Here is a 26,920-nt window from a genome sequence, read left to right as displayed (position 1 = left end):
AACAAAATTATAAGGAGCCTAAACAGGTTTCCACTTGGTGAGGGGTCAATCACTAGGGACATAGATTTAAGGTGATTGGTAGAAGGATTAGAAGGGTTATGAAGGAAAGCTTTTTCACCCAGAGGATGGTGCGTTGCTGGAATTAACTACTTAAGTCAGTGCTTGAGGCCAAAAAGTTCGACTTATCACTTAAAAGGTATCTGATTTGCATCCGGAATGCTGGAACCTGCAGGGCTGTGGACCAGGGGCTGGAAAATGTTTAGGTTTATTTATCAGTGTCACAAGTAGGCTTACATTAACACTGCAATGAAGTTACTGTGAAAATCCCCTAGTTGCCACACTCCGGCACTTGTTCGGGTATACTGAGGGAGAATTTAGCACGGCCAAAGCACCTAACCAATATGTCTTTTGGACTGTGGGAGGAAACTGGGGCAGCCGGAGGAAACCCAGGCAGACATGGGGAGAACGTGCAGACTCCGCACAGTGACCTAAGCCAAGAATCGAACCCGGATCCCTGGCATTGTAAGTCAGCTGTGCTAACCACTGTGCTGCGCATGGGATTAAAATGAGTGGTTTGTTTCTATTATCTCTTTTTTTGGCTGGCGCAGACACAGTGGGCTGAATGACCACTTTCTTCATCTTAACTTTTTTATCGTTCTATGGTTTGGGAAGACAGTCACCTGCAAGTTCCCCTCCAAGTCACACACCATCCCAACTTGGAACTATATCGCTGTTCCTTCACTGTCGCTTGTTCAAAATCCTGGAACCCCTTCCTAACTGCACTGTGAACTGCAGTGGTTCACTCAGGTGCCTCACCATGACTTACCCTCAGACAGTTATGGATGGACAATAAATGCTGGTGAATCCACTGATGCCCACACCCAGTGAAAGAATAAAATTAATAAAAAACTACTTGATTTTCCCCATGAAATACCATCACTAATTTCTCAGAATAGCTCTTTCTGACCCAGGATTGTACTCTAGTCCTTGTAAAAGCATTTTGTTTATACAAATGTTCAGGTTATTCTACACGAAGAGAGCCAGAGAAGAGACAAGCTTCTACAAGCATGACAGTGTCAGCATTGACAGAGATATTAATAAATAACATGAAGTACATTGTAAAAGCAACATGTTATTCAGCACCATAATATGTCTGACATGCTCACATACAGTCAGTCATCTACTCAGTTCACCTTTGTGGAGATAAGTGGACATACAGAGCATTCGTGAGGCCAGGAACAAAGGGATTAGAAGCAGAAGTAGGCCATTTGGTTCCCTCAGCCTGCTCTGCCATTCTATTAGGTCATGACTGATCTTCTATCTCAATGTCAGTTATCTGGAGCATGCTCATATCTCTAGATATCTTTAATATTTAGAAATCTATCCAGTTCTGGCTTTAACATACTCAATGGGTGGGATTTTCCACGCTCCCTGTGGCATTTTTCGTGATGGAGATCTCCTGATCCCGCCACTGATAACAGGGTTTCCTATTCTATACAGCTCCAAAGCCACTAAACCTGTGGCAAACGTTCGCCATTGGCTGGACCAGAAGATCCTGCCAGCGAGAATGGCAGGAAAATTCTGGTCAGTGACTGAGCTCTCTTGAGTAGAGAATTCCGAAGATTCACCACCCTTTGAGTGAAGAAATTTCCCTTTGTCTCATTCCTAAATGGTCTATCCCTTATTCTGAGACAATGTCCCCTGGTTCTAGACCCTTCCACCCACCTCCAGCCAAGGGAAACTTCCTTCCTGCCGGTCAATATTAGGGACCATATCTTACCGTTGATCTTGAGTACTGTCTGCAAGTCTGTCATGTGAAAGTCATGCAGCTTGTTTGTGTTGCTGAAGTAAACTGTTCATATCTCACATCTTAGATGAGAGTGTGAGAAAGACTATACCTTCACAATGGCACCGTGGTTAGGGTGGCACAGTTGTTAGCACTTCTGCCTCACAGCGTCAGGTCGGGGTTCTTTTCCAGTCACTGTCTGTGTGGAGTCTGTGCGTTCTGTCAGTGTCTGTGTGGGTTTCCTCTGGGTGCTCTGGTTTTGTCACACAGTCCAAAGATGCGCAGGTTAGATGCATTGGCTATGCTAAATTGCTCCTTAGTGTCAGAAGGTGTTTAGGTTAGGAGGATTAGTGGGGTAAATGAGGAATAGAGGGATAGGGCAGGGGGTGGGAATGGGTAAGATGCTCTGTCGGAGAGATGGTGCAGACTCAATGGGCCAAATGGTCTCCTTCTGCACTATAGAGATCCTATGATTTTATTGCGAGACGGATTTCTCTTCACTTCCAGACACTTCATAGCTTGCCAAAGGCAATGTCAGCTTTAGCTGATCTGCTATTGAATTTGTCAGCATGTGAACTGCTTAAGAGGGTGCTGCAAGTGAATGCAACTTTGTCAACTGCATCTGTAATAGGTGGCTTCACATTATTTGATATCAATGCATCAAAAATGGGGTGCCTCACACCTCTTCCTTTTCAAATGAGGATTTGCCAAGCACTTCATTATTGAAATCAAATCCCCTTAACTGACTTTAAAGCATCATAACTTTAATAAATTGGCAACTCAATTCGAAGTTAACGCATGCCTTCAGCTGATAGCTACCCATTTTGCTTAGGCACATCTAAACACAGATACTTTTAGCACAAGGATCCAATATTTGCTGTTCACCCAAGTGTGAAACAGTAGCTTAGACATGGACAGAAACTCTTATCATGGGCAAGAGAAGGATTAAAGAGGAAAGTGTCACAAACTGTAAGCAGAAACACGTCCACTCCTTCACCAATCCTATTTTCAGGATTGAAGTATCAGATTGGCAATGCAGGAACGCTCAATTCATTTAGTGGTGACATCAAAGCACCGCAGCAATCTCCATAACACTGGATAGATTTAACAGGTTTATTCAACGGGTGATTTTCTTTGATATGTGCCCATCATTACTGCTAATCACTGCCAGAGGTGAATTTATAAATCAAAGTCATTGCCTGGAGAGAGAATAGATCTCTCTTTTGCTTTGTAGAACACATGATGTCCGGGGGCCTTGAGTGCAATTTTAGCAAAGAGCCTGGACTTGTCAGGAAGATGGAAAGGCCCATATAGCTATGTTCTTTTTTAAATTTCTCTTTGTGGGTCTCAGAGAAGCAGGCGATAAAATAATTTTTTTAAAAATTCATTTTTACACAACGTGAGCGCCACTGGCTGATCCAGCATTTATTGTCTGTCCCTAACTACACTCTATTCCAGACAGCATTTGAGAGTCAACCACATTGCTGTGGGTCATGTGTAGGCCAGACAAGGTAAGAACGGCAGATTTCTTTCCCTAAAGGACATTAATGAACCAAGTGGGTTTTTGCAACAATGCTTTCATGGTCATCAGAAGACTTTTAGTTCCAGATTTTAATCATCTACTGTGGTGGGATTTGAACCCCAGGCCCCAGACATTTTTTTTAAAGTTTATTTATTAGTGTCACAAGTAGGCTTACATTAACACTGCAGTGAAGTTACTGTGAAAACCCCCTAGTTGCCACACTTTGGCGCCTGTTCAGGTACACTGAGGGAGAATTTAACATGACCAATGCACCTAACCAGCATGCCTTTCGACAGTGTGAGGAAACCAGAGCACCTGGAGGAAACCCTCGCAGACACAGGGAGAACTTGTAAACTCCACACAGACTGCGACCCAAGCCAGGAATCGAACCTGGGTCCCTGGCGCTGTGAAGCAGCGGTGCTAACCACTGTGCTTCTGTGCTGCCCCAATGATGTTGAAACACTGTCATCACAAGTGAAAACAAACCAAAGAATAAATTTACATTTTGATTAGGTTTCCCATTTGGCTGTGAGGTAGCAATGCTAAGCACTGTTCCACTGTGCTTGGTCTGGTCTCTGAATTACTAGTCCAGTGACAATATCACTGCGCCACTGCTTCCCTATAAATGTTTTGACCTCCTGTACTCCAGACTTCATCCTGATCCAGCTCCTTCCCTCCTACAATCCCATTCCTCAGATTTACCCGAGTGTCGGCTATGCATGGTTCTTGGCAGCCAGCAACATCTTTCCGCTCACTGCAGGTGGGAAGTTGGCAGTCAGCTCAATGGTGAGGACCAGGAATTAAAATGGTCTAGATCTAATTCCTGCCTAAAGGCCCAAAACCTTTCTGGAGTTAAAATCAAATAGGATTCTCCAATCTCACCCGTACCCATCATACTACCAACAAGAATGGAGAAGTTGGCATGAGAAAATCCCAGCTGTGGATGAGGTCGGAGGTTTCTGGCACTGATCTTCTTCATTAGCAGACGTAACATTTCAATGAAATATTCATTCTACTATCCCAATTTAAAACAGAGATGAGGAGGAATTTCTTCACTTTGTCACAGAGGGCTGTAGAGACTGGGTCATTAAGTATGTTCAAGGCTGAGATAGGCAGATTTTTAATCAGTAAGGGAATCAAGGGTTATGGGAATAAGGTGGGAAGATAGAATTGATGATGATATCAGATCAATCACGATCTCAGTGATTGGCAGAACAGACTGAATGGGCCAAATGGCCTACTTCTGCTCCCATATCTTATGGCCACTTTCTTAAAGTGCCACCACACATCTGGTGCAAGTACATCCACAGTTCTGTTAGGAAGAGAATTCCAGGATTTTGACCCAGTGACAGTGAAGGAATGATGATATTATTGCAGGGCAGAATAATGCATGGCGTGGAGGGGAACTTGCATTTGGTAATGTTCTCAAGCATCTACTACCCTTGTCCTTCTTGATAGCAGAGACTGCAGTTGGTATACAAAATTACCCCGAGGACACTGAGTTAAATAGAAAGTCAGCACTGGCTACCCACTCCTGATTACCATCCAGTGCATCCAATAAAAAGAACACGTAGATGGGATATCAAGTGAAGATATCTTTAGGATCACTGGTCTAAACTTAAGCAAGCTATGGCACAGTTGCGGGTACGTGTGTCTCTAATACGTTCATAAAGGGGGAGGAGGGCGCGTGGGAGAAAATTTGGAAAGGAAATAAACAATGTTTGATTAACATAGTCAACAAATAAAAATAAATCACTTTGGAACAACATGCACTCTTATTAATTACTAATTGGCAAGACCTTCAGATCAAAACCCAGGAGCAAAAGATCCAAACAGGCAGGCTGAGGGCCAGTTCAGAAATTTATAAAATAGCATGGCAATGCTTTCACGTATTCTGTCAAGCACACAAAAGAAAAAAAGTAATATTCCTTCCACCACTTAAATAACTTAAAGATTGCGATCCCTTTGCTGCGATTCCTCGTTAAAAGATTCCTGGTTCCCTGAGGATTCCGACTTTTTCTCACTTCAAACTCCGCAGCCGATAAAGCTGCTGCCGGTTGCAAACATTTGCAGATTTTAAAACGTGATTCTCATAGCGTTTCTGGCAAGACCTTTCAATTATAGCTAGCGTCTACGTCTTAGATTTTCCAATGCCATCTCCTTTTTTTCAGTTTTGCGTGGCAATTTAAATACATCTAGCTTCAAAAACAAAAGGAAATAATAAAAACTAAACAATTATTTGGAATGTTTTGTGCAACACGAACATTAGGAACACTTTCCTCACGTGACTGCACCCAGTTTTCTGCCAGGTTGAAGATGATTAATTGGGACTGCGCTAGTTTGTTTTAGAGGATGTTAATTTTTTGCCTACATCAGGTACACTTCATTTACGAGGTGAGTCACAGTGTGCAGAGCTCCAAGGCCCCAGATCAATGCAGGGCTGATGAGTTCTGTATGAAATGACACAGATTAAGGCTAAAAATAGCAGCCTATGGCCTGATCTATTTTCATCATCCAAAGCCTTACTCAAGAGAGGTCCAAGGTCTTCTGTTTTCTCTTTGTTCTCCAAAGTGAAACGCACGGTTATTATAAGGAAGGTTTCAGTGTTTGTCAGAATGAGTCCAGAGACCGCAGCTGCAAGTGACAGTAATTGACATCTCTACATCAAGACAAAACTATTCTTCGTATGTTATGGAGCCCAGCTTTTTTAAAAAAAAGCTCCTTTCATGGCATGTGGTGTCGCTGGCTGGACCAGCATTTGTAGCCCATCTGCAATCGCCCTTGGGAAGGTGGTGTGCCTAAATCACAAAACACTAGCATGCAAATTTAGCAGGTAATGCCGAAGGCAAATGGAATGTTGGCCTTTATTTCAAAGGGAATGGAACTTAAAATAGAGATATCTTGCTAAAACTAAACAAGGCACAAGTAAAAGCACACCTAAAATACTGTGAATTTTTTTTATTTATTAGTGTCACACGTCGGCTTACAATAACACTGCAATGAAGTTACTGTGAAAATTCCCTGGTTGCTGCACTCCGGTGCCTGTTTGGTTACACTGAGGGAGAATTTAGTACTAACCAGCATGTCTTTCGGACTGTCAGAAGAAACTGAAGCACCCAGAGGAAACCCATGCAGACATGGGGAGAACGTGCAGACTCTGCACAGACAGTGTTCCAGCCAGGAATCAAAGCTGGGCCCCTGGCGCTATGAGGCAGCAGGGTTAATCACTGAGCACTGCACCGCCCTTGTTCCCCTTATCTCAGGAAAAGTATATTGGCATTGGAGGCAGCCCCGAGAAGGTTTACTCGGTTGACCCTGGGTATGGAGGGATCTTCTTATGAGGAGAGACTGAGTAACTTGGGCCTGGGCTCATTGGAGTTTAGAAGAATGAGAAGGGACTTTATTGAGACATACAGGATTCTCAGGGGCCAAGGTAGATGCTGAGAGGTTGTTTCCCCTTGGGAGAGAGTCTAGAATCAGACTATAATCTCAGAGTGAGGGGTCAGCCATTTAAGACAGAGATGAGGAGGAATTTCTTCTTTTTGCCAAAAAGGGGGCTAGAGTCTAGTTCATTAAGTATGTTCAAGGATGAAATAGACAGATTTTTAATCAGTAAGGGAACCAAGGGTTATGGGGATAAGGTAGGAAGATGAAAATTGAAGATCATATCAGATCAGTCATGATCTCATCGAACGGCAGAGCAGATTCAATGGGCCAAATGACAACTTCAGCTCCCAACTCTTATTCTTACTCTTAGCACCTTCTTAAACTGTCACCAAACATCTGCTGCAGGTGTACCCGCAGTGTTGTTCAGGAGCGAATTCCAGGATTTTGATCCAGTGGCAATGAAGAAATGATGATATTGTTGCAGGACAGAATGGTGTGTGGCTTGGAGGGGAACTTGCATAGTGTTCTCAAGCATCTGCTACTCTTGTCCCTGGTGGCAGAGATTGCAGGTTTGGAAGGTGCTGTTGAAGAAGCCTTGTTAATTGCTGCATTTCATCTTGTATGTAATACGCACTGCTGCCATTGTGCATCAGTGGTGGAGGGAATGAATGTTTAAGTTGGTGGATGGAATGTGAATCTTGTTATTGAATGGTGCCAAGTTTCCTGAGTGTTGTTGACGCCGCACTCACCTAAGTGTGGAATATTCCTTCATGCTCCAGATTTAGCCTTACAGATACTGGACAGGCTTAGGGGAGTCAAAAAGTGAGTTACCTGCCTCAGAATTGCCAGCTTCTGCTCTGCTCTTGTAGCCACAGTACTTAAATGCTACAACAGCATGTTTTATCTGTCCATGGTACTAGCAACCTTTGAACTGCTTTGTGACCTTACCCAGAGAGTTAATCATTTGTCTTCATCTCTTGGTGGTTATAGATAGGCACGATCAGTTACACTCTCCAGGTCAGGCATCATACATGACACACTGTCATAGCTTGAATGCCGAGCTATTCATAATCTGCTAATGATCAGAAGTGCTGTGTCTAGCGATCTCTTCATCAGTTATTTTGCACGTGCCTGTGGATATTGACACAGGTAACTACAAGCGAGACACGCAGCACCAGTGAAAGGTTGCTGAAGCTTGTTAAGACACAGGCTGCTTCTACTAATGGGGTTCTGACTAGCAGACTGCAGCAAATGATGCATGGGAGGCACAGGAAAATAGCAAACTAATACAAATAACACACGCACACCAGCTAATTTCTTCCAAACCATAGAGTGAAAGGAATGGGAGGGCATTTCTTAAAACACTGCCACATCATAAAAACAACTGTGTCTTAAAAATTTACAACCATATTCTCACGTGATGTAGTGTGTTGAGTAATGTAAATAAAATCACTATTAGGAGGGATCAGGAGCCCAGGGCTCTGCTGAGCCCAATCCATCCACACCGCCTCCACCCTGTCTGTTCCTGCCACCAAGCCTGGGGGAAACCAGCTCCTCGGCCCTGTGGAGTGTGAGAATGATGGTGCTATGTCCCTGCCACCCTCTTTTCAGCCCCGAATAAGGAGGGGCACTCCCTCAGCTGTGATTTGGAGAGGAACCCAGGAAGGAGGACACAGAAAGTGTTGTCTGCATACCAGCCTGCACAACCTCTTTAAAGCAAGGGACGTCTTTTGACATGAAGGGCAGGGAAGGCCTGCAAATGGCCCCTCCCAACCTCTCTCCCCGGAAAGACGATTCTAGGAGCCCCACCCCCTGGCCTTGAAGTGAAGCTATCTCCTCTCTAATGACCTCTGAGCAGGGAACACCGCAGACAGTGCTGGCTGCCTGAGCGCTCACCTCCAAAATCCCCCCCAGAGGTGAAGATGCCAGGTTCATGCTTCTGTTGTAAAAGGCATTGACGTGACATCACACCGGTGCCCGCTGAGAATTCTGTGTGGTCTCAATATCTGGAGAGAGTGCTTGCTAATAACATGCTAACGTATTCAAGGGAGATTTCTGCAGTGTGCAGCGGGTTTCACACCACTCCACCGGCAAAGGGCTGGTAAGATCGGAACTTGGTGCGAGTTGCACTCTCCGGATTTTCAGCCCCCATCGTCATTCCCGCAAACAGTGAATGTGGGCTCAAAATCACCCCCAATGGCTACATTCAGCATTTCTCAAACTTAAATCTAAACATAGAAAAGGATCAGCAGCCATCTTTGGGACAGACCTAATTCCACCTTTCAAAACAGATGCAGCTTTAATGCAATACTGAGTTATTAACTTAAAGAAGGATGTGGGTTGTTACTCCCGACTGTGTGCATGTACCTCCAGCTGGACTCAAAGAGGCTTTTCATTTTAAATTACACACAGCTGCATAATTGCAAGATTAGCAATGATTGTATTGTGTACCTTTTCAATCTCTAACAATGCTGTGGACTAAAATATTATGAGCAGCCCACTGTCCAGCCTCCAAAGGAGCTTGGTATTCCTGAAGGAGAAATGATGTGTTTATATTGCTATCAAGCTGATAACATCTCACAAGACCACTGCTGTGTGATTAGTTTTCGGGTAAAACTACAATAATTAGATGACTGTCTAATAACCAGCACTACAATTAATAAAAACCACAAGAACGTATTCAGCTTCTAGACTCAATCTCTTGCTAGGATACGTACCCAAGGTAATCTGGTTACAGTGTTATTCTTAGAAAGACACCCTAAGCGATTATTACACTAAAAACAATGTGTTTCACATGCCACTGGTCAAAACTGAAAGTTTTCAAGTTTTAATTATACACATCTTTATTTTCTCATCACATTACTCCTACATTCTATTTTCTAGTGGGACAGGACACATTACTCTGGCTTAGAGCACCAAATCAGTCTGGTTTAGTTAATTGCAGAGTAAAAAGTAAAATTTCCTCAAGGTACAGACAAATCAAACACTGCATCATTAAGGCAGAGTATCGCACTGATCAGAACGAAAGTGAATGATCAGGAAACAGGCTGCAACAAAATTATTGAAATTAACTTAATGTCCTAAAATACAGGGTGTTCAGAAAGGCAAGGAGGAGCAGAAAAAATGGGGGTGGGGGGGTGTATGGGGGGTACAGCTGTATATCTCAGGGACAACCATGATGTACATAAAGTTGAGGGACAATATAAACTGCAGAAATAGATACTCTGGTGAAAATCTCTAATGTAAGAGGATCTAACTTTGCCATTGGCTTACACTGTACATTGAGAATTCAGCTCAGCTTTCGAATACAATTTGCTGCATTGCATCTTACGTATAGCACACATTTTTGCCACTATCTGCTGGTGGTAGAGGGAGTGAATGCTTAAATTGGGGGATGGGGTACCAAAGCAGGCTGCTTTGCCTTGGATGATGCTGAATTTCTTGAATGTCGTTGGAGCTGCAGTCATCCAGGCAAGTGGAGAGCATTCCATCGCCCTCCAGACCTATAACTTGTGGATGAAGAATAAGGAAGTGAGTTACTCTCCTTAGAATTCCAAGCCTCTGTTACCACAGCATTTACAGAGTTGATCCAGTTAAGTTTCTATTGATTAAGTAACTATCACATTTTTCAAGACACCTAGAAAAGAGCTACATTCTAACAACTGCAAGAAGAATTAAAACAAGTTGATTTGGGGTGGATTTTGCCTATAAATTTGTGCGTGATAACAGAAATGGGGCAGCATTTTTGCAGTCCTCAAACTAGAACTGCAGAAAACTTAAGAGAATCAACATGAACAAAAGATATGTGATTGGACTGAACAAAACAGTTGCAGGTTAAATCTAGACAATTCTGCTTAGAAAATGGGCAAGACACATACTTGATGAATGGTTTAGACATAGCCTACTTGAATGTCTCAGAGTTTGGCTAATTTACCACTATTATCTCCCTGCCTAAATCAGCTGGGATACTTCCTAAAGAGGCTGGAAAATGGGGTCTACTCCTAGCTCTGCCCCACAATTCTGCCTTTCCTTCTTTCCCAGAGCTGCAGCTGACCACTTTCTTGCCTGCTGTCCGTACACGCTAGCAAGGTGGCAAGACCATGAATCCCAATCATTGAATCCTGCTGCCCACTCCTCCTCAGGATCACTGATGGAAGGCGATAGTCGACTCATCACCTGAGGCAGCTAGGTATAGCACTTAGAGCAGATGTGATCATAGGTTACGGGGAGAAAGCAGAATTAGGATATTGAGTTGATATTGATCAGCCATGATGGTGCTGAATGGCAGAGCAGGCTTGAAGGGCCAAATGGCCTCCTTCCTGCTCCTATCTTCTATGTTTCTGTGTCCCAAGCTGGCAATGCCAATGACCTTGATATTTCCTGATTGAGAAAGTAGATTGAAAAATCATCCAAAACCAGACTTGTCTTCTCCTTTAAGCACAGCAGCAGAGATCCTCTAATGTTGCAGTGAGAGGGAGGCACAGTGACGCAGTGATTAGCATTACTGCCTCATAGCGCCAGGAACCCAGGTTCGATTCCCGGTTGGGTCACTGTCTGTATGGAGTTTGCACATTCTACCCGTGCTTGCATGGGTTTCCTCTGGATGCTCTGCTTTCCTCCTACCATCCAAAGGTGTGCAGGTTAGGTGGATTGGCCATGTTAAATTGCCTCTTAGTGTCAGGGGGACTAGCTAGAGTAGATGCATGGGATGATGGGGATGGAGGTTGGGTGGGATTGTGGTTGGTGCACTCAATGGGCCGAATGAGCTCCTTCTTCACTGTAAGGATTCTATGACATCCCTGTTAGATTCTTTAGCACAAGGGCCACGGTTCAAACTGGCAGCTGCAGGATTGGCATCAGTAAGTTTTATTTCCACATCATCCTTCGTGCAGGGTTACATATAAGAATTGCTTTGAAGTCAATTCTTGCTCTCCAACACTCCTTTGAGTATTTCATGGAATAGCACAACACAACGCAGCTATTTGGCCCATTAAGACAGGTGCTAGTTCTTTCAAAGAGTGATCCAGTTGGTCTCACTTCCCTGACTTTCTTTTAATTTATCCCCTTCCCTTTTGAAAGCTACTATTGAAATGGTTTCGAGAAGGAGCCAGATATATTTATGATTTTAAAAAGGGGTTAAAAGGACATGGGGAACAGATAAGGAGGTGGATTTGAAACCAGAAAGAATCGTCCATGATCTGATTGAAAGGCAGAGCAGGCTCGAAGGGCTCGATTGTGTACTCCTGCTCAAAGCTCCTATGTTCGTATTTTTCTGTGAAAACTCCTTCTCAGTTGTCCATTCAGGATCAAGTGCTTATAGCAACATGTAAACATCGAACCAAGTTCATACCGATTCCAAATTTCAAAAGGAAAGGATAAATGTGCATATTCTAATATATTGTCAGACATTATAGTCCAAGGAAACTTCACATTTTTTGCTGAGCACAAGAAATTGTCCAATCAAAGTTATGGCTCTAAATGTGCAAATCCTGCAATAGAATGTTGACTTTTCACTTCCCTGCTGACGACAGCAGTATGAGAAATCTGGAAAACTGTAGGTACTCAGCATAAAATTTACATATTTCTCTTTGGACTACACTGCCTGAGAATATTGCAGGATCCTACAGATACTACACTGCCTCAAACACTACACAGATAACACGTAACCAAGAAATGAAAAAGTGTTCACTGTGCCATCAAGAGCAAAACAAGGGGATTGACTGGTTAACAAGCAGCTGGTTATTGGAGTGCCTGGCATTGTCATTCAGATCTTGATTGGTTAGTAATTCAACAGAATAGGAGTGTGTGCAAAGATAATCTGATGCAGGGCAGGCTGTTCGTATAATGTTCAGTAAGAAGGCAGCATTTTGATGGGCAGTGCCATGAAATTGATAACTCCCTTCTCACAAGTCATAGCCAGCTGCATACTGGAAACATCACAATCACTTTAACTAATCGTGACATGAAAATTTAATTACATGGCTGTCGCATTAAACCAGTGGAATTTGCACAGAATTAGAGGCACATTGCACTGGGGAGGGGAAGTTATCAAAATGAGATTATTAAATTACTTCTCCACTGGTTCACAGTCATCAATTTACAATAATAAGTAATCGCGGATCAACTGCACACTCACACACATCTTTGTATAGTTCTTCTTAATCTGCTGCATGCTGCACTTTAACCATCAAACATCAAATACATCAAATACCAAAGTGAATCAACTGTGAAGTAAAATGTTATGGGATGTGTATATATGTAAATGGCTATTACCATAAGGTCCAGTTATTCTATTATTGAATGGCAGTTTTTTTCTTTTTTTCAAAATTAACTGAAATGGAATTAACTCTTGTTGAGGTACAATCATTAAGCTAGAAAGATACCACTTTAACCAGGAATAGTACATGTTCTTCGTCTTTGCAATGTGGAGAAACTCTAATCAGTTGTTTTTGTTGGGCCATATTTACACTGTATTTCAGATTCCAGGCAATAATCACCACATTTATTTTCTCTGACGTCTACCTGCCTAAAACTTGAACAGACTGATCCAGAAGATGACTGCACCAATCCCCAGATAGACATATAGCTCTTTTCCAATGGACAAAGAAGAAATGTTTAGGAAGCAAGAAGGAGAGGGCCCAAACCACTCATTGTGTGAAAAAGCTTTTTCTCACATCACATTTGCTTCTTTTGTTTTAAATCTGTGCCCTCTTGTACTCAATCCTTCTACAAGCAGGAAACAGTTGTTCCCTATCCATATGTACAACTCATGATTTTGAGATCTCCTCTTCTTGGCCTTCTTCTCTCCAAGAAGAACAGTGCCAATTTCTTCAATCTATCCTCATAATTAAAGTTTTTCTTCCCTAGAACCATCCTTGTAAACCTCTTCTGCAATTTTTCCAATGCGTTCATATCCTTCCTATAGTGTGGTGTCCAAAACTGTACACAACACTCCATCTTAGATCTAACTAGTTTGTTGCATAAATTCAGCATAACTTCCTTGTCCCTATTAATAAAGCTGAGAACACTACATGCTTTATTAACTGTTATCTCTACCTATCCTGCCACCTTCAATGATCAATGCATATATACGCCCAGGTCCCTCTGCTCCTGCACCCCTTAAGAATTTTAACCTTTATCTCATCTTCTCTCTCCATGTACTTCCTACCAAAATGCATCATCTTACACTTATCCACTAGCTATGAAATTGATCTGCCAGCTATCTGCCCACTCCACTCACTCGCCAATGTCCTTTTGAAACAAAAATGCTGGAAAATCTCAGTTGGGCTGACAGCATCTGTGGAGAGAGAATAGCACCAACGTTTTGAGTCCGGATGACCCTTCGGCAGAGCTGAAATTCCTTTTGAAGTTCTGTACTATCCTTACAGTTTACCAACTTCCAAGTTTCATATCTTTCATAAACTTTGCAATTGTCTTCTGCTCACCAAATCCACATCATTAATACACACTGTCCCAATACTGACCCTTGGGGAATTCCATTACATACCTTCCTTTTGCTCAGAGTAAACTGGCCAACATTCAGGTAAATTTGTATCCACATTGCTACTGGTCCTTTTATTCCATGAGCTATAATCTTTCTCATAGATCTGTTGTGTGCCCCTGTATCAAATACTTTTTGGAAGTCCATGTATACCACATCAACAGCATTGCCCTCACTGACCCTTTCTGTTACCACCTTCGAAAACTCCAGCAAGTTAGTTGAACATGATTTCCCTTTTACAAAACTACATTGCCGTTTTCTAATAAACTTATATTTTTCTATGTGACTACTAATTCTATCCTGAACAGTTGTTTCTAGAAGCTTCCCCATCACCAAACTTACTGCTCTGTAATATTGGGCTTATCCTTATAAGGGTGTAGTATTTGTAAACCTCCAGTCCTCTGGCACCTCTCCTGGCTCAAAGGAAGGCTGAAGGATTATGGCCAGTGCCCCTGCAATTTCCCCTCTCACTTTCTTTAATATCCTTGGATGTATTTTATCTGGCCCCAGTGTCTTCTTCTCAACTTCAAGTACTGACAGTTTATCCAGTACCTGATCCTCATTAATTTTGAATGCTTCTCGAGACAGAATTTCCCCCTCTACTAGTATGGCCGGGGGAGCATCTTCCTCCTTGGTGAAGATACAAGGTATTCATTTAACACCTCCACCATGCTCCATGTGTAAATTCCATTTTTGGTCCCTCATCAGCCCTACTACTCATTTACCATCCTTTTACTATTTATATGCCCATACAAGACTTTGGGAATTCCTTTTATGTTGGCTGCAACATAAATGTGTATAAGAACCCAAAAATGGGTACAAACCAAGAGAGTGATTCTCCTATCGCACTGCACTGATTTTTTAGTGCAGCAGGCTGGAAGATTTAAGTGGGGCTGGGTTAGCACAATCCACATTGGGTGCCATGGCCTCTAAGCATCTCCCATCGCCAGATTTTGGGCGCTATCAGCTCTGCACCAGAAATAGGCAATGGAGCTGCATTATATATGCAGCCCTTCATTTTAATGCCCAGGACTGAAGTCTCCGCCAGTATCCCCTCCACCCACTGCCTGGAGTGGTTCAGTGCAGTGGTGGTTACTATTGCTTCCCTCTTACGGGGCTGGGAGGCCGGCAGACAGGGACCTATGTGCATGCTCCAATACGCTATGACAGTTTGGTGAACGTGCAATGGCCCATTCAGTGCTATGCTGCTGGCTTCTCCAGTGGGAATTGGCCTGCCCCCTGATTTTTTGATGTGGTTTAATGCTGGGGCACTCAGCTGTGCAGAGTGTGGGAGATTCGTTTTTAAAATCTCACTGAAAGAAACAGCTCGATTTACTCCAGTTTTCACATGAGTTAGATGTTTGTGGGGGAGGGGGCAATTCTCCCAAGAATATTCTAACAGCAGATAATTAGATTTGGAATTTAGCCCCCTAGTTCACTTCTGGTTATTGAGTACGATCAATTCTGTATTCATGTGCCTGGGCCTTTTCTGTCAATTAGCATTTAATTAATTTATTTAAATGAATATTTAGGACTAGGAAGAATGTGAATTAAAATTGAGCTCAGCAAGAAGAAAACATAACTTTCAATGCCATTCATCGAAAATTGTTGGTCTTTACTCAGAAGAATATGAAGCAGCATGATCCTACACAGCACTTCCAAACTGCACAACCTAAGAATATAATTAGCCATATATTTGTTAATGTTCATTGCAAAAATTATTTCAGACTTCAATGTGGTCACTGAAAATTAAGCAACTTATTATCTAAGGCTGACACAAAGACACAGATCGTCAACTGGATAAAATAGGTAGTGAATTGGCAATTAGTTGACCGAAAATGCTTGTACATGTGATTGTACTGACAACAGGGCCAAGAATGTATGCTATTAGAGCACAAAGCTTTGAAATGCCCCCTGGGGAAAGAGGCAGAAAATGGGATTAGAGTAGATAGCTCCAGCTGAAGAACTAGCAGCAGCACAGGTGTGACAGACTGAGTGACCTCCTTCTGTACTGTACGTTTCTCTGGCTTAATCAGTGGAAGGGGATCATACTGTAACATCAACTACATGACAAGGCTTACTCAGATCAAAATTGATCTGAACCAATTAGACCTTCCTTGTTACTGCATCCCACGTTAATCTATCCCACAATTCTGCTAAAGTCTGAGTAAAGTTCATTTGAACTTTAAGTGGTCCCTTCAGTGCTAAGTTGTTACTGTGGCACGTCTTCCAAAGTGTACGCCTCCTTGCCTTTCCTTCCAGCTGAGGATCATGAAGAGAGAAACTCACGAAGGAACAACAGATACAAAGTTCATTGGCACAGTTAGAATGGAACAATAGCAAGCACTGATAATATCATGTTATGCATGGTATAAAGTGGTGTAAAGCAGATTTTCAATATCCAGGGTTCAGCTGAGAGCCAAAACTGTTTGTGGTTTATGGTGTTAACTCTCTTAGGTTAATTAGCTTCTTTGAGCACCCTCGCAACTATCCACCACAAACTGAACCGTTTTCACCTGGGTTTTAATTTCACAAATTTTGTGACAGCCCATTTGTCATGAAAAGAAATCTCTTGCATGCTTTCTCCTGTCAATAATTCCATCAGCACACACATGCTAGGTGTGAAGACTAAACAATGTGAATTTCCCCAGGCTCCCTTCTGCAAATATTTTGCCCTGTGTAAATTTCCCAATATACTATGTATACAGGGAGTAAAAAGCCATGCGTGAGTAGTAAACCTGAGGCACTGAACACAAACTGTAGCATCAGCAAAACTCCAAAACACTTCATAATCAAATTCTGTTTATTGCATTGTACCCATCAGGTACAATTTAATGGTATATTTTCCAGCAACAAGATTAATACTGTATTTGGTTCCATAGTATCTCTGCAATAATTATGGATTCATATGCAGATACATTATGGGTTACGACCATTAATTGTTTAATATAATGAATGAAATTAATTTTTTTTAAGGAGTAGCCTTAAAGTGGAAAATGTTATTGAAACCTTCCCATTGGGCCATTACCTTCATTAGCACCGACTCACTGAGCTTCTCCCTGTTGACAATCTTTATTGCGACCTTTTGACATGTTACACAGTGGACTCCAAGCTTCACCAATCCTATTGTAAGAAAAACATACGAGAAAGAACTAATTAAGAACCATTAAAAACTGTTTCAATATTGGCATTTTCAATGTCCAGCAGTGATAGAGATTCATAATTATGAGATCATTGCAAACCACTTTATTAAAACAAACCTTTAAAAGCGTTGAAATGCCTAAACATCTCTGAGGTACTGCACTTGCCTTGGGAGGGGACCAGAGCTCCCACATATTTGTGCTATATTTGGGGAGGACACTAGCAAAGTTTAAAACGTTGGCATGCTTAACTCAGTGAAGAAATGCAGACTTTCTTGTATACAGACTTCAGAGCAGAGATCTGCTACAAAGTGAGATGAGTTTTCAGACTAATGTATACATGTACAGTCATTTTAGCAATTCTATTGAGTTCTAACTAGAGCACTTTACCTTTGAAAGAATTTAATTACTTCAGACAAGTTAACAGACAATAGTATCTCCCTCTTCTAAAATTGATTTGAATGTGTTCTCCCCTTTTGAGCTGATTCTTATTCTTAACCGCTCATTCAACGATCAGATATATCCATTGGAGCATTAGAAGACTGCTATTCACATACTGGCAGCTCACCAAAAGCTTTTTCCCATTCCTTCAGGAGTTAATTGTGAATGAACAGAACACTCACCAGTACACCTGGTAGTCAGCGTAATAGGTTTTGCTTTAGAAGGGGTTAAGTGACTACATGACATTTTAGAAGCTGTATACGACATGAGAAACTTACATTGAGCATTCAAACGTGGCAACATCTCTGGACTTTTTGCTCTGATTATCTGCAAAGTCCAAAGATTTTGAAATGGTAGCCTGCAATTTCTTGCAACATTTCAGCGTAACTATACGGGCATTGTGCTATTTTCTTGCAAGAAAATTGTAACACAAAATGTCCATTTATTAAGAAGCAATGGCTATTTTTCTTTGCTTATTCACACTATGTCCAAGATGCATTAGTTTCTTGAAATTACTTTAAGGGATGTGGGCTTCAATGGTTGGATCAGCATTTATTTCCCATCCCTACCAAATTTCAGAGGGCATTTGAGACTTATTGCTGTGGATCCAGAGTCACATGTAGATCAGACCAGGTAAAGGACATTAATGAACCAGATGGGCTTTTATGACAAACAACGACGGTCATTAGACTTATCTGCTATGACGGGATTTGAACCCAGGCCCCCAGATCCTCTTCGGGGTCTATGCATTACTAATCTAGTGACAATACCACTGTGCACCACCTCTTCTTAATTCGTTTGCCACTAATTTAGCTCTGCTACCATGCAAAACATCAGCCCACCTGAATTTGCACAAAGTTAGACCTGAAGCTGCCTTATATTAAGGTAACTGAGATCTCTGGAGTTTGAGAGAAAGTTTCCTGACAAGATATTGTCCCCTACTGAGACCTGCATTATGTATAATCAAGGCTTTGTCAGCATCAACACAGCCAACATGTTTCAGGCTTTCCACAGACATCTAAAAGGACTACATGGCCTTTTCCACTGCGTATACTCTTATCTTACAAAGAACAAAGAAAAGCACAACACTGGAACAGATCCTTTGGCCCTCCAAGCCTGTGCCGATCATGTTGCTCTAACTAATCAAAGAAAAACCTTCTTCACTTATTCGGACTGTATCTCTTTATTCCCTCCCTTTTTGTGTACCCAGCCAGATGCCTCTTAAATATTGCAAATGTGCCTGCCTCCACCACCTCCTTTGGCAATGCATTCCAAACACCCACCTCTATCTGTGTTAAAAACCTTCCCCCGCAATTTCCCTTACTTTTGCCCTCTAACCTTGAACTTGTGCCCCCTTTTAATTGACGCTTCTACCCTTGGAAAAAGCCTCTAACTATCCACCCTGTCTATGTCCCTCATAATTTTGTATACCTCTATCAGGTCTCCCCTCAGGCTCTGTCCCTCCAGTGAAAACAATCCTAATTTATTCAACCTCTCCTCATAGCCAACACCCTCAAGACCAAGCAACATCCTGGTGAACTTTCTTTGCACTCTCTCCAAAGCTTCCATGTATTTCTGGTAGTGTAGCGATCTTCAGTAATAATGGAATAGGAAAAGGAGCAGTGGAGATAAGAAGCTGTGAGAGTGAAGTGCCAAGACAGAAGGGGCTAGCAGATTGAAGTCACAAGCAAAGCAACACAACATTACTCAAGAAATAAACTACATCTGATAAGGATGTGAACCTCCAAAGATCATTCTTAATCATTCATAATTCATTAATGGTAACAATGGCTTTATCTCACTAGTGTTGAATGTTTGACATCATGGTGAAAGTTGTGCAAATTAACCTAAGTTACTGGCTTTAGCAAGGGTGCTCACTGGTCTTTAGTTGTGATGTGGAGATGCCGGCGTTGGACTGGGGTAAACCCACAGTGTCTCTCACACAGTGTGTGCCTTTATATGCCCTGTTTGTGACCAGAACTCCCCACTCACCTGACAAAGGAGCAGCGCTCTGAAAACTAGTGGCATTTACTACCAAATAAACCAGTTGGACTTTAACCTGGTGTTGTGAGACTTCTTACTGTGGTCTTAAGTTGCACATAGAAGTGAGATGTCAAAAGGCCTGGTAATCAAAATGTAAGGGATCTAAAATGAATTTAAACATAGATTTAACTGAGATTAGTACTTCTGGGGTGGCACGGTGGCACAATGGTTAACACTGCTGCCTCACAGCTCCAGTGACCCAGGTTTGATTCCCAGCTTTGGCTACTGTCTGCACATTCTCTCTGTGCTTGCTGGGTTTCCTCTGGGTGCTCTGGTTTCCTCTCAGAGGCCAAAAGACATGCTGGTTAGTTGCACTGCCTTGCTAAATTCTCCCTCAGTGTACCCAAACAGGCACTAGAGTGTGGCAACTAGAGGATTTTCACAGTAACTTCATTACAGTGTTAATGTCAGCCGACTTCTGACACTAAATAAATAAACTTTAAACTTCTTTTTCCTCATTTTGCAAGTTTGGTGATTCTTTGCAGGATGACTGTTTTGAACCTTCCTGATTTTAATTGTAAAAATCCCCAACAAACAGCAATGCAGTAGCTAGTTATTTTCTAAGGGAAATATACCATTTTAAAATCTACCTGCTAGCAATAATTGGTGTCACTGCATTTATGCTTGTTTTTTCTCCAGTTCTTACATGCTGGCAGAGGCAAATAAGCTCCGAAGGATTTTTCGATACAAGTTCCACCAGCAAGATTTGGTGAATTAATTTTTTTGCACAATTTCAACATAAAACTATAATCCTCATCTTGGCATGGGTAAATGAACAAAAAAAAATAATGAAATGGAAAACAGTGAAGAAATCAGCTGGTTGGGGAAGATTTTCATAAGATATAGGAACTGAATTAGGCTATTCAGCCCATTGAGTCACCACCAGCAACAATCCCAACCGCCCTATCCCCGTAATCCCACATATTTACCCCACTAATCCCTCTAAACTATGCATTTATTGCCCCCTCCCTAGTTGCCGTTAAACTTAGTGGCTTACTGGCCATTTCAGCGGGCAGTTGAGAATTTAGCATGGCCAATGCACCTAACCCGCACATCTTTGGACTAGATTTTCATGTGATTACTGCCGGGTAATGACTTTCAACCATTAACTCTATCCAGTCCTGAGAATTTACTATGTTTCACACTTCTCACAAGCCAGAATGCAAAACATTTTTTAATGCTTTCAGAACATATATTGAAGAGGCTCATCCAGCAGTTTGAATCACCTGTTGTTCAACATTCAACATGTGCCCCTAAGTATTAACGATGGCCTAGTAATATTATCCCAAGACTATTAATCCGGAAACTCAGGTAATGTTCTGGGGACACGGGTTCGAATCCCGCAATGACAGATGGTGGTATTTGAATTCAATGAAAAAAATCTGGAATTAAGAATCTACTGATGATCATGAAGCCATTGTCGATTGTGGGAAAAGCCCATCTGGTTCACTTGTGTTCTTTAGGGAAGGAAATCTGCCATCCTTACCCGGTCCGGCCTACATGTGACTCCAGAGCCACAGCAATGAGGTTGATTCTCAGCTGTCCGTAGTAAGCCACTTAGTTCAACGGCAACTAGGGACGGGCAATAAATGCTGGCCTGCCAGTGACATCCATTTCCCATAAATGATTTTTAAAAAAACAATATCATCAGAAAGGGCCAGAAATTTTTGAGTCCTTCAAATGAAAATGAACCTGCTCAGTTTACAGTGGAATATGGGATCGAAGTGGGTATGGGATCGAAATAAGGACTTCGCTTGGCAGTGAGCTTTATTCCTTCTGCATGCTGAGACACAATATCATATTCCCGATTTCATTGTGCCATATTATGAAAGGCCCATGCGTGTGTGGGGGTGTGACTAATTTAGTTAAACTGAAGACAGATAGGCTGCAAGGCTAATGCAGCAAAAGGGGGTCGAGGTGTGAAAGCAAGTACTTTGAAGCAGAGATGAGCAGTGCTAAGGTGGGGTACCAGTAAGCAGCAAGAATGGAAATTTGCATTAAGAAGATGGGGGAGAGGTGACTCAAAGCTTAGCTATTTTATTTCAAAAGGAAAAATGTACAATTGGCAAAGACTGTTAAGGAATAAAGCAAACATTAAGTTTACTTTGACCAAAAAATAACATGAAAGATCTGTATATTTTGGGAATGGGAACTTCCAAAGAAATGTATAAACAGGAGATTTAAAGATAGAAACCTATTTAAAAAGAGATGGAAGGCTGTATAGGAAGATTTGGTTCTGAAGTCCTGAAGAGCCTGTGTGCTGAAACAGACCTGTAAAAAAAGCAGTCTCAGAGAAGACATGTGTTGTTTCTGCAGGGCTTTGGTACAAGTTTTGGTTTACCAGTATTGAATGATAGAGGGAAAAGGCTGTATAATATTTCCCCATTGCAACCGTGGATATTTCTGGTAATCTTACTGGATTTTTTTTAATTGATTAAACTCAATGAGTTGTTGTTCATCCATCATCATCGGTGAGGACCTCGACACCATTAGCCATTTTGAGGCTGGTTGTGGTGTGTCTGAAGATGACTGATCAGGCCAATTCGGGCACGGAATATCCTGACACATATTGGACAGACTTGTGTAGACACTGTAGTTGTTGCGCTGGTGGCTGTGGACTTGCGCAGCTCACGCTTAAGTTGTGCTTCAGCAATGCACCTTGCTTTGTAAGCTTGACAGCCTTTGTTGATGAGGCAGCGCCCGGTAGGGCAGTTTTGTCCCTACCTACCTGGTCGTGTTTATGTCCAGGTGGTTGTGTCAATGTCTAGCGACTTCAGGGAGGCCTCGGGTGTGTCTTTGAAATGTTTCTTATGCCCTCCATGCGAGCGTCTTCCAGCAGAGAGTTCTCCAAAAAGGAGCTGCTTGGATATGCACTCGTCTGACACATGGATAACATGACCTGCCCACTGGGTCTGCGCTCTCATCAGCAGTGTGTGGACTGATGGTAGACTTGCTCTAGAGAGAACTTCAGTGTCTGGTACTTTGTCTTGCCATCTGATGCGTAATATTCTGCGAAGACAAGTCATGTGGAAATGATTGAGCTGTCTTGCATGCCTTCGATACACAGCCCACGTTTCACAGGCAAACAGGAGGGTAGTGAGTACTGCGGCGCTGTACACTTTCAGTTTTGTTGCTGGGCTGATTCCTCGACATTCCCATACAGTGGAGCGCAGTCTACCGAAAGCAGAACTTGCCTTTGCTATTCTGCAGTTAACTTCTGTATCAATAGTCACTGCTTGGAAGAAGGTGCTGCCAAGATAAGTGAACTGGTCTACTGCCTGTAGTTTCTGCCCTTTGATCGTGATTATGGATTCTGAGTTTGGTGCATGAGGAGCAGGCTGGTGCATGACTTCGGTCTTTTTAATGTTGATGGTGAGTCCAAAGTTGTCACAAGCCGTAGAAAATTTGTCCATATTGACTTGCATCTCTGTCTCTGAGCCAGCACACAGAGTGCAGTCATCGGCAAAGAGGAAGTCTCTCATGACAGTCTCCTTCACTTTGGTAATAGCTTGAAATCTCCGCACGTTGAAGAGCTTTCCATCCACACTGGACTTGAGGCTGATTCCAGCAACACTGTCCTGGAAGGCATCATTCAGCATGGCAGTAAACATCATGCTGAACAGTGTGGGTGTGAGCTCACAGCCCTGCTTGACGCCACTGGTGACCAGGAATGCCTCAGAGGATTCTCCGTCGTCCAGTACTCTGGCCATCATGCCATCATGGAACTGGCATACCATCTGAATGAATTTGGGAGGGCAGCCGAACTTTGACATGATCCTCCACAGGCCTTCTTGGCTTACAGTGTCAAAGGCTTTTGCAAGGTCAACAAAGGTTGTGTAGAACTTGCAATTCTGCTCCTGACGCTTCTCCAGAAGTTAGCGCACAGCAAAAATCATGTCAAACTCAATGAGTACTGTTGCCTAAAAGGGGTGTTGAACTCTGAGTTTAACTAAGCAGAAATTTTTGAAAAATACTTGTAGAACTACAGTTAACTGTGTGGCACAGTAATCTTGGACGGCACAAATGTTAATTACCATTTGTCAGCCCAAACTTGGACATTGCCCATGTCTTGCAGCATTTGGATTGCTTCAGTATCGAGGAGTCATAAATGGTGTTGAACTGTGCAATTGACAGCAAACATCCCCACTTAGGACCTAATGATGGAAGGAAGGTGATTGATGAAGCAGCTGAAGATGGTCAGGTCTAGGACACTGCCCTGAGGAACTCATAGAATTATAGAATTGAATCACAGAATCCCTAAAGTGCAGAAGGAGGCCTTTGGCCCATTGAGTCTGTACCAGCTCTCTGACAGAGTATCTTACCCAGGCCCTCTGCTTTGCCTTATCCCCAAAACTCCACACACTAATCATGACCAATCCCTCTAATCTATACATCTTGGGGCAATAAGGGGCAATTTAGCATGGCCAATCCACTTAACCTGCACATCTTTGAACTGTAGGAGGAAACCGGAGCACCCGGAGGAAACCCACACAGACAGGGGGAGAACGTGCAAACTCCACACAGATAGTGACCCGAGGCTGGAATTGAACCCGGGTCACAAGCACTGTGAGGCAGCAGTGCTAATTACTGTGCCACCATGCTGCTCCAGTAACTCCTGCAGTGTTATGCTGTAACTGAGACGACTGACCACAAATCATCACAACCAATTGCAATGTTTAAGCAGGAATTTCTGAGTTAACTTCTCTGTATTAGAAACACGCTTCACTACTGAGACACAGAGTTGTCAGTAGATTTTCCAGCTAGGCACACAGGCTGTCCAGCTTAGAATCAGACACAGATTCTGCTAGAACATCTGGAACTCGGTCCTCCTCCTGGAGCTTTGTTAAACAGAAGGGGCTTGCTTTTTGATGTGAGCTTGATTCTGGGCCTTTGATTTCGCATCTTGTTACCAAGATATTGGCCGGCCTGGTCTGGTCCACTGCCAATGTAGAAAACTAGTTTTGTATTCAGAAGCTTTGGCCACAGCTGCTAAGCCAGACGTTGCCAGTTTAAGGTATAAGCATTATATGTGGTCTCCTGTTTCCTCAGCTTGGAGGCAAGGGGCGGCCTGAGTTCATGGTGTTTCCAAATCAAAAAGCATTATTATTTTTCAGCATTAAATGAATGTTTCTTTTTGAAAACTGGAAACATTTTCAGTTTAAAATTAGTAAAAAAAAACTGGGGAGGGGATGGGGGGGGGGGGGGGGTGGCGGGGGTGGGGGCAGGAGCATGAGGTGGGGAGGGCAATTCTCCCATTGCGACCTGCAGATTTTCTAGCGGGTTAGGTTGGGAGGATCGTGTGTCGGCCATTTCGCGGGATTTGCATCTGTTCTTGACACGTGCACGTCTCCCAGAGCCAGAGAACAGGTGCAGTTGGGACCACGCTGGAAACCAGCGGGAAGAGAGGTAAGTGATTTTAATCTGTTTTAAATATATTTTAAATTTAGTTTAAATGTCATTATCGGCATGGGATTTGCCGGGCCTGGTAGCATCTCCAACCCCGCCGGGAATACTTCACTCCGGTGGGGTTTTGAGTAGCCCCCCATGGTTGAGAAACTAGCGAGAGACCCCACTGGAGTGAAGGGCGGGGTGGGCAACCACGGCCTTTCCCAGGGGGTCGGGCGGCAAGGGGTGTGGTGCTCCATGAGTATGGGCACCCTGGCAGTGCCAGCCTGTGCCCCTTGGCACTGCCCAAGGGGCAAAGTGCCCATGCTGAGGGGGCACCTTGGCACTGCTCTCCTGGCAGGGGGCAGACAGGGAGGCGGGGCATATTGTGTGTAGGGCCCAGGGGGCAATTGGTGGGGGTGGGGGCATCCTGTTGTCACTCTGCATGGGGATCAGATGGAGATCGGTCTGGGTTGGAGGGAAGCGGGCTGGGGGATGGGGGATGATGTATGGGGGGGGGACTGCCTCCGGAGGGGTAGGGAGGGCTGGGATCGTCACTGCTGGGGGAGGTGGGCTGGGCATCGGGGCACTCCAGGACAGGGGCGGGGGTATCGGGGCTGGCCCAGGAATTGTCATGGAGGCCACATGGGAGGGAGGAACTGGAGGGGCAGCAGTGAGGGGACCTGGGCTGGCCAGCGATCGAACTGGCCAACAAATGGGGACACTGACAGTCGGGACCACTGTGCATATGTAGAGTTCCAGAACTGTCAGGCTCTGCGTGAATAGGTTTGCCCCCCAAACTGGGTTTTTAATGATATTCACGATTGTGACCTCTGCAGTGCGCAGAGTGCAGAGATTTGAGTCTGAGGTTGCACTGAGAAAAGTTGTGATTTAGACCAGTTTTCCCACCAATTCAGCACTTTTGGGAAAAATCGCCCCATAGGTTCCAATCATAGAATAATACATCATAAAAAGTTAGAGAAGTCTGGCGAAAATGAAGGAGAAATGATTGTTAGGAAAGAAAGCTATTTTTTTTCTAGAATACATTAATTGTAAAAAACAATCTTAATTACTAGGATGAGTCACCAAAGAATCCCTACAGTGCAGTAGGAGGCCATTTGGCCCCTCAAGCAGGAATCATTTGCACCAATTTTCTGACAGAGTTTCTAACCCAGGCCCTTTCCCCACTCTATCCCCATAACCCTGTGCATTTACCATGGATAATCCATCTTAACCTAGACACTTTGGGACACTTAATGGGCAATTTAGCTTGGGCAATCCAGCTAACCTGCACATCTTTATACCGTGGGAGGAAAGCAGAGCATCCGGAGAAAACCCATGCAGGTGCTAGGATAATGTGCAAACTCCACTCAGATGGTGTTAGGCGGGTGGGGGGGGGGGGGGGGGGGGGGGCGGTGATTCTTCCAACCCACTTCACTGCTTGAATAGCACAGGGGGCTGGGAGACATCAGCGGGGCAGTTTCTCGGGCTTCCCACTGGGCGGCATAGGCTCCGCGCACTTCCGGAGCCAGGTTTTTCAGTGTAATCAGCTCTGCGCTTGAACATCCTGGCCAGAGTCACCCAGGGTCTGACTTGAACTCGAGTCCGTGGCACTGTGAGGGAGCAGTGCTAAGCACTGTGCCATGCACTGGATTATCATGGAACAAGGCCTGCTACTGTCCAGCATACAGTACAGCCAATCCAATTTGCTGCAT

The 26,920-nt window shown here is 43.4% G+C and overlaps 1 protein-coding gene across 10 annotated transcripts in view; it reads right to left on the bottom strand.

The window, feature by feature from the left end:
* The window catches only part of LOC145343840 (serine/threonine-protein kinase BRSK2), an 894,349-nt gene that overhangs the window by 556,400 nt on the left and 311,029 nt on the right, over nt 1-26,920 (bottom strand). For all 10 annotated transcript variants that reach the window (XM_080190257.1, XM_080190254.1, XM_080190256.1 and 7 more), the window contains one exon: nt 17,225-17,319. In XM_080190257.1, coding sequence (XP_080046383.1) covers nt 17,225-17,319 — 95 coding nt within the window. The remainder of the gene's footprint in view (nt 1-17,224; nt 17,320-26,920) is intronic.

The sequence above is a fragment of the Carcharhinus amblyrhynchos genome, chromosome 6 (assembly GCF_965287045.1).
Source record: "Carcharhinus amblyrhynchos chromosome 6, sCarAmb.v2.hapA, whole genome shotgun sequence".
In the NCBI taxonomy this organism is placed as follows: Eukaryota; Metazoa; Chordata; class Chondrichthyes; order Carcharhiniformes; family Carcharhinidae; genus Carcharhinus; species Carcharhinus amblyrhynchos.
The sequence above is the reverse complement of the archived record's forward strand: the minus strand, read 5'-3'. Positions and strand labels throughout refer to the sequence as shown.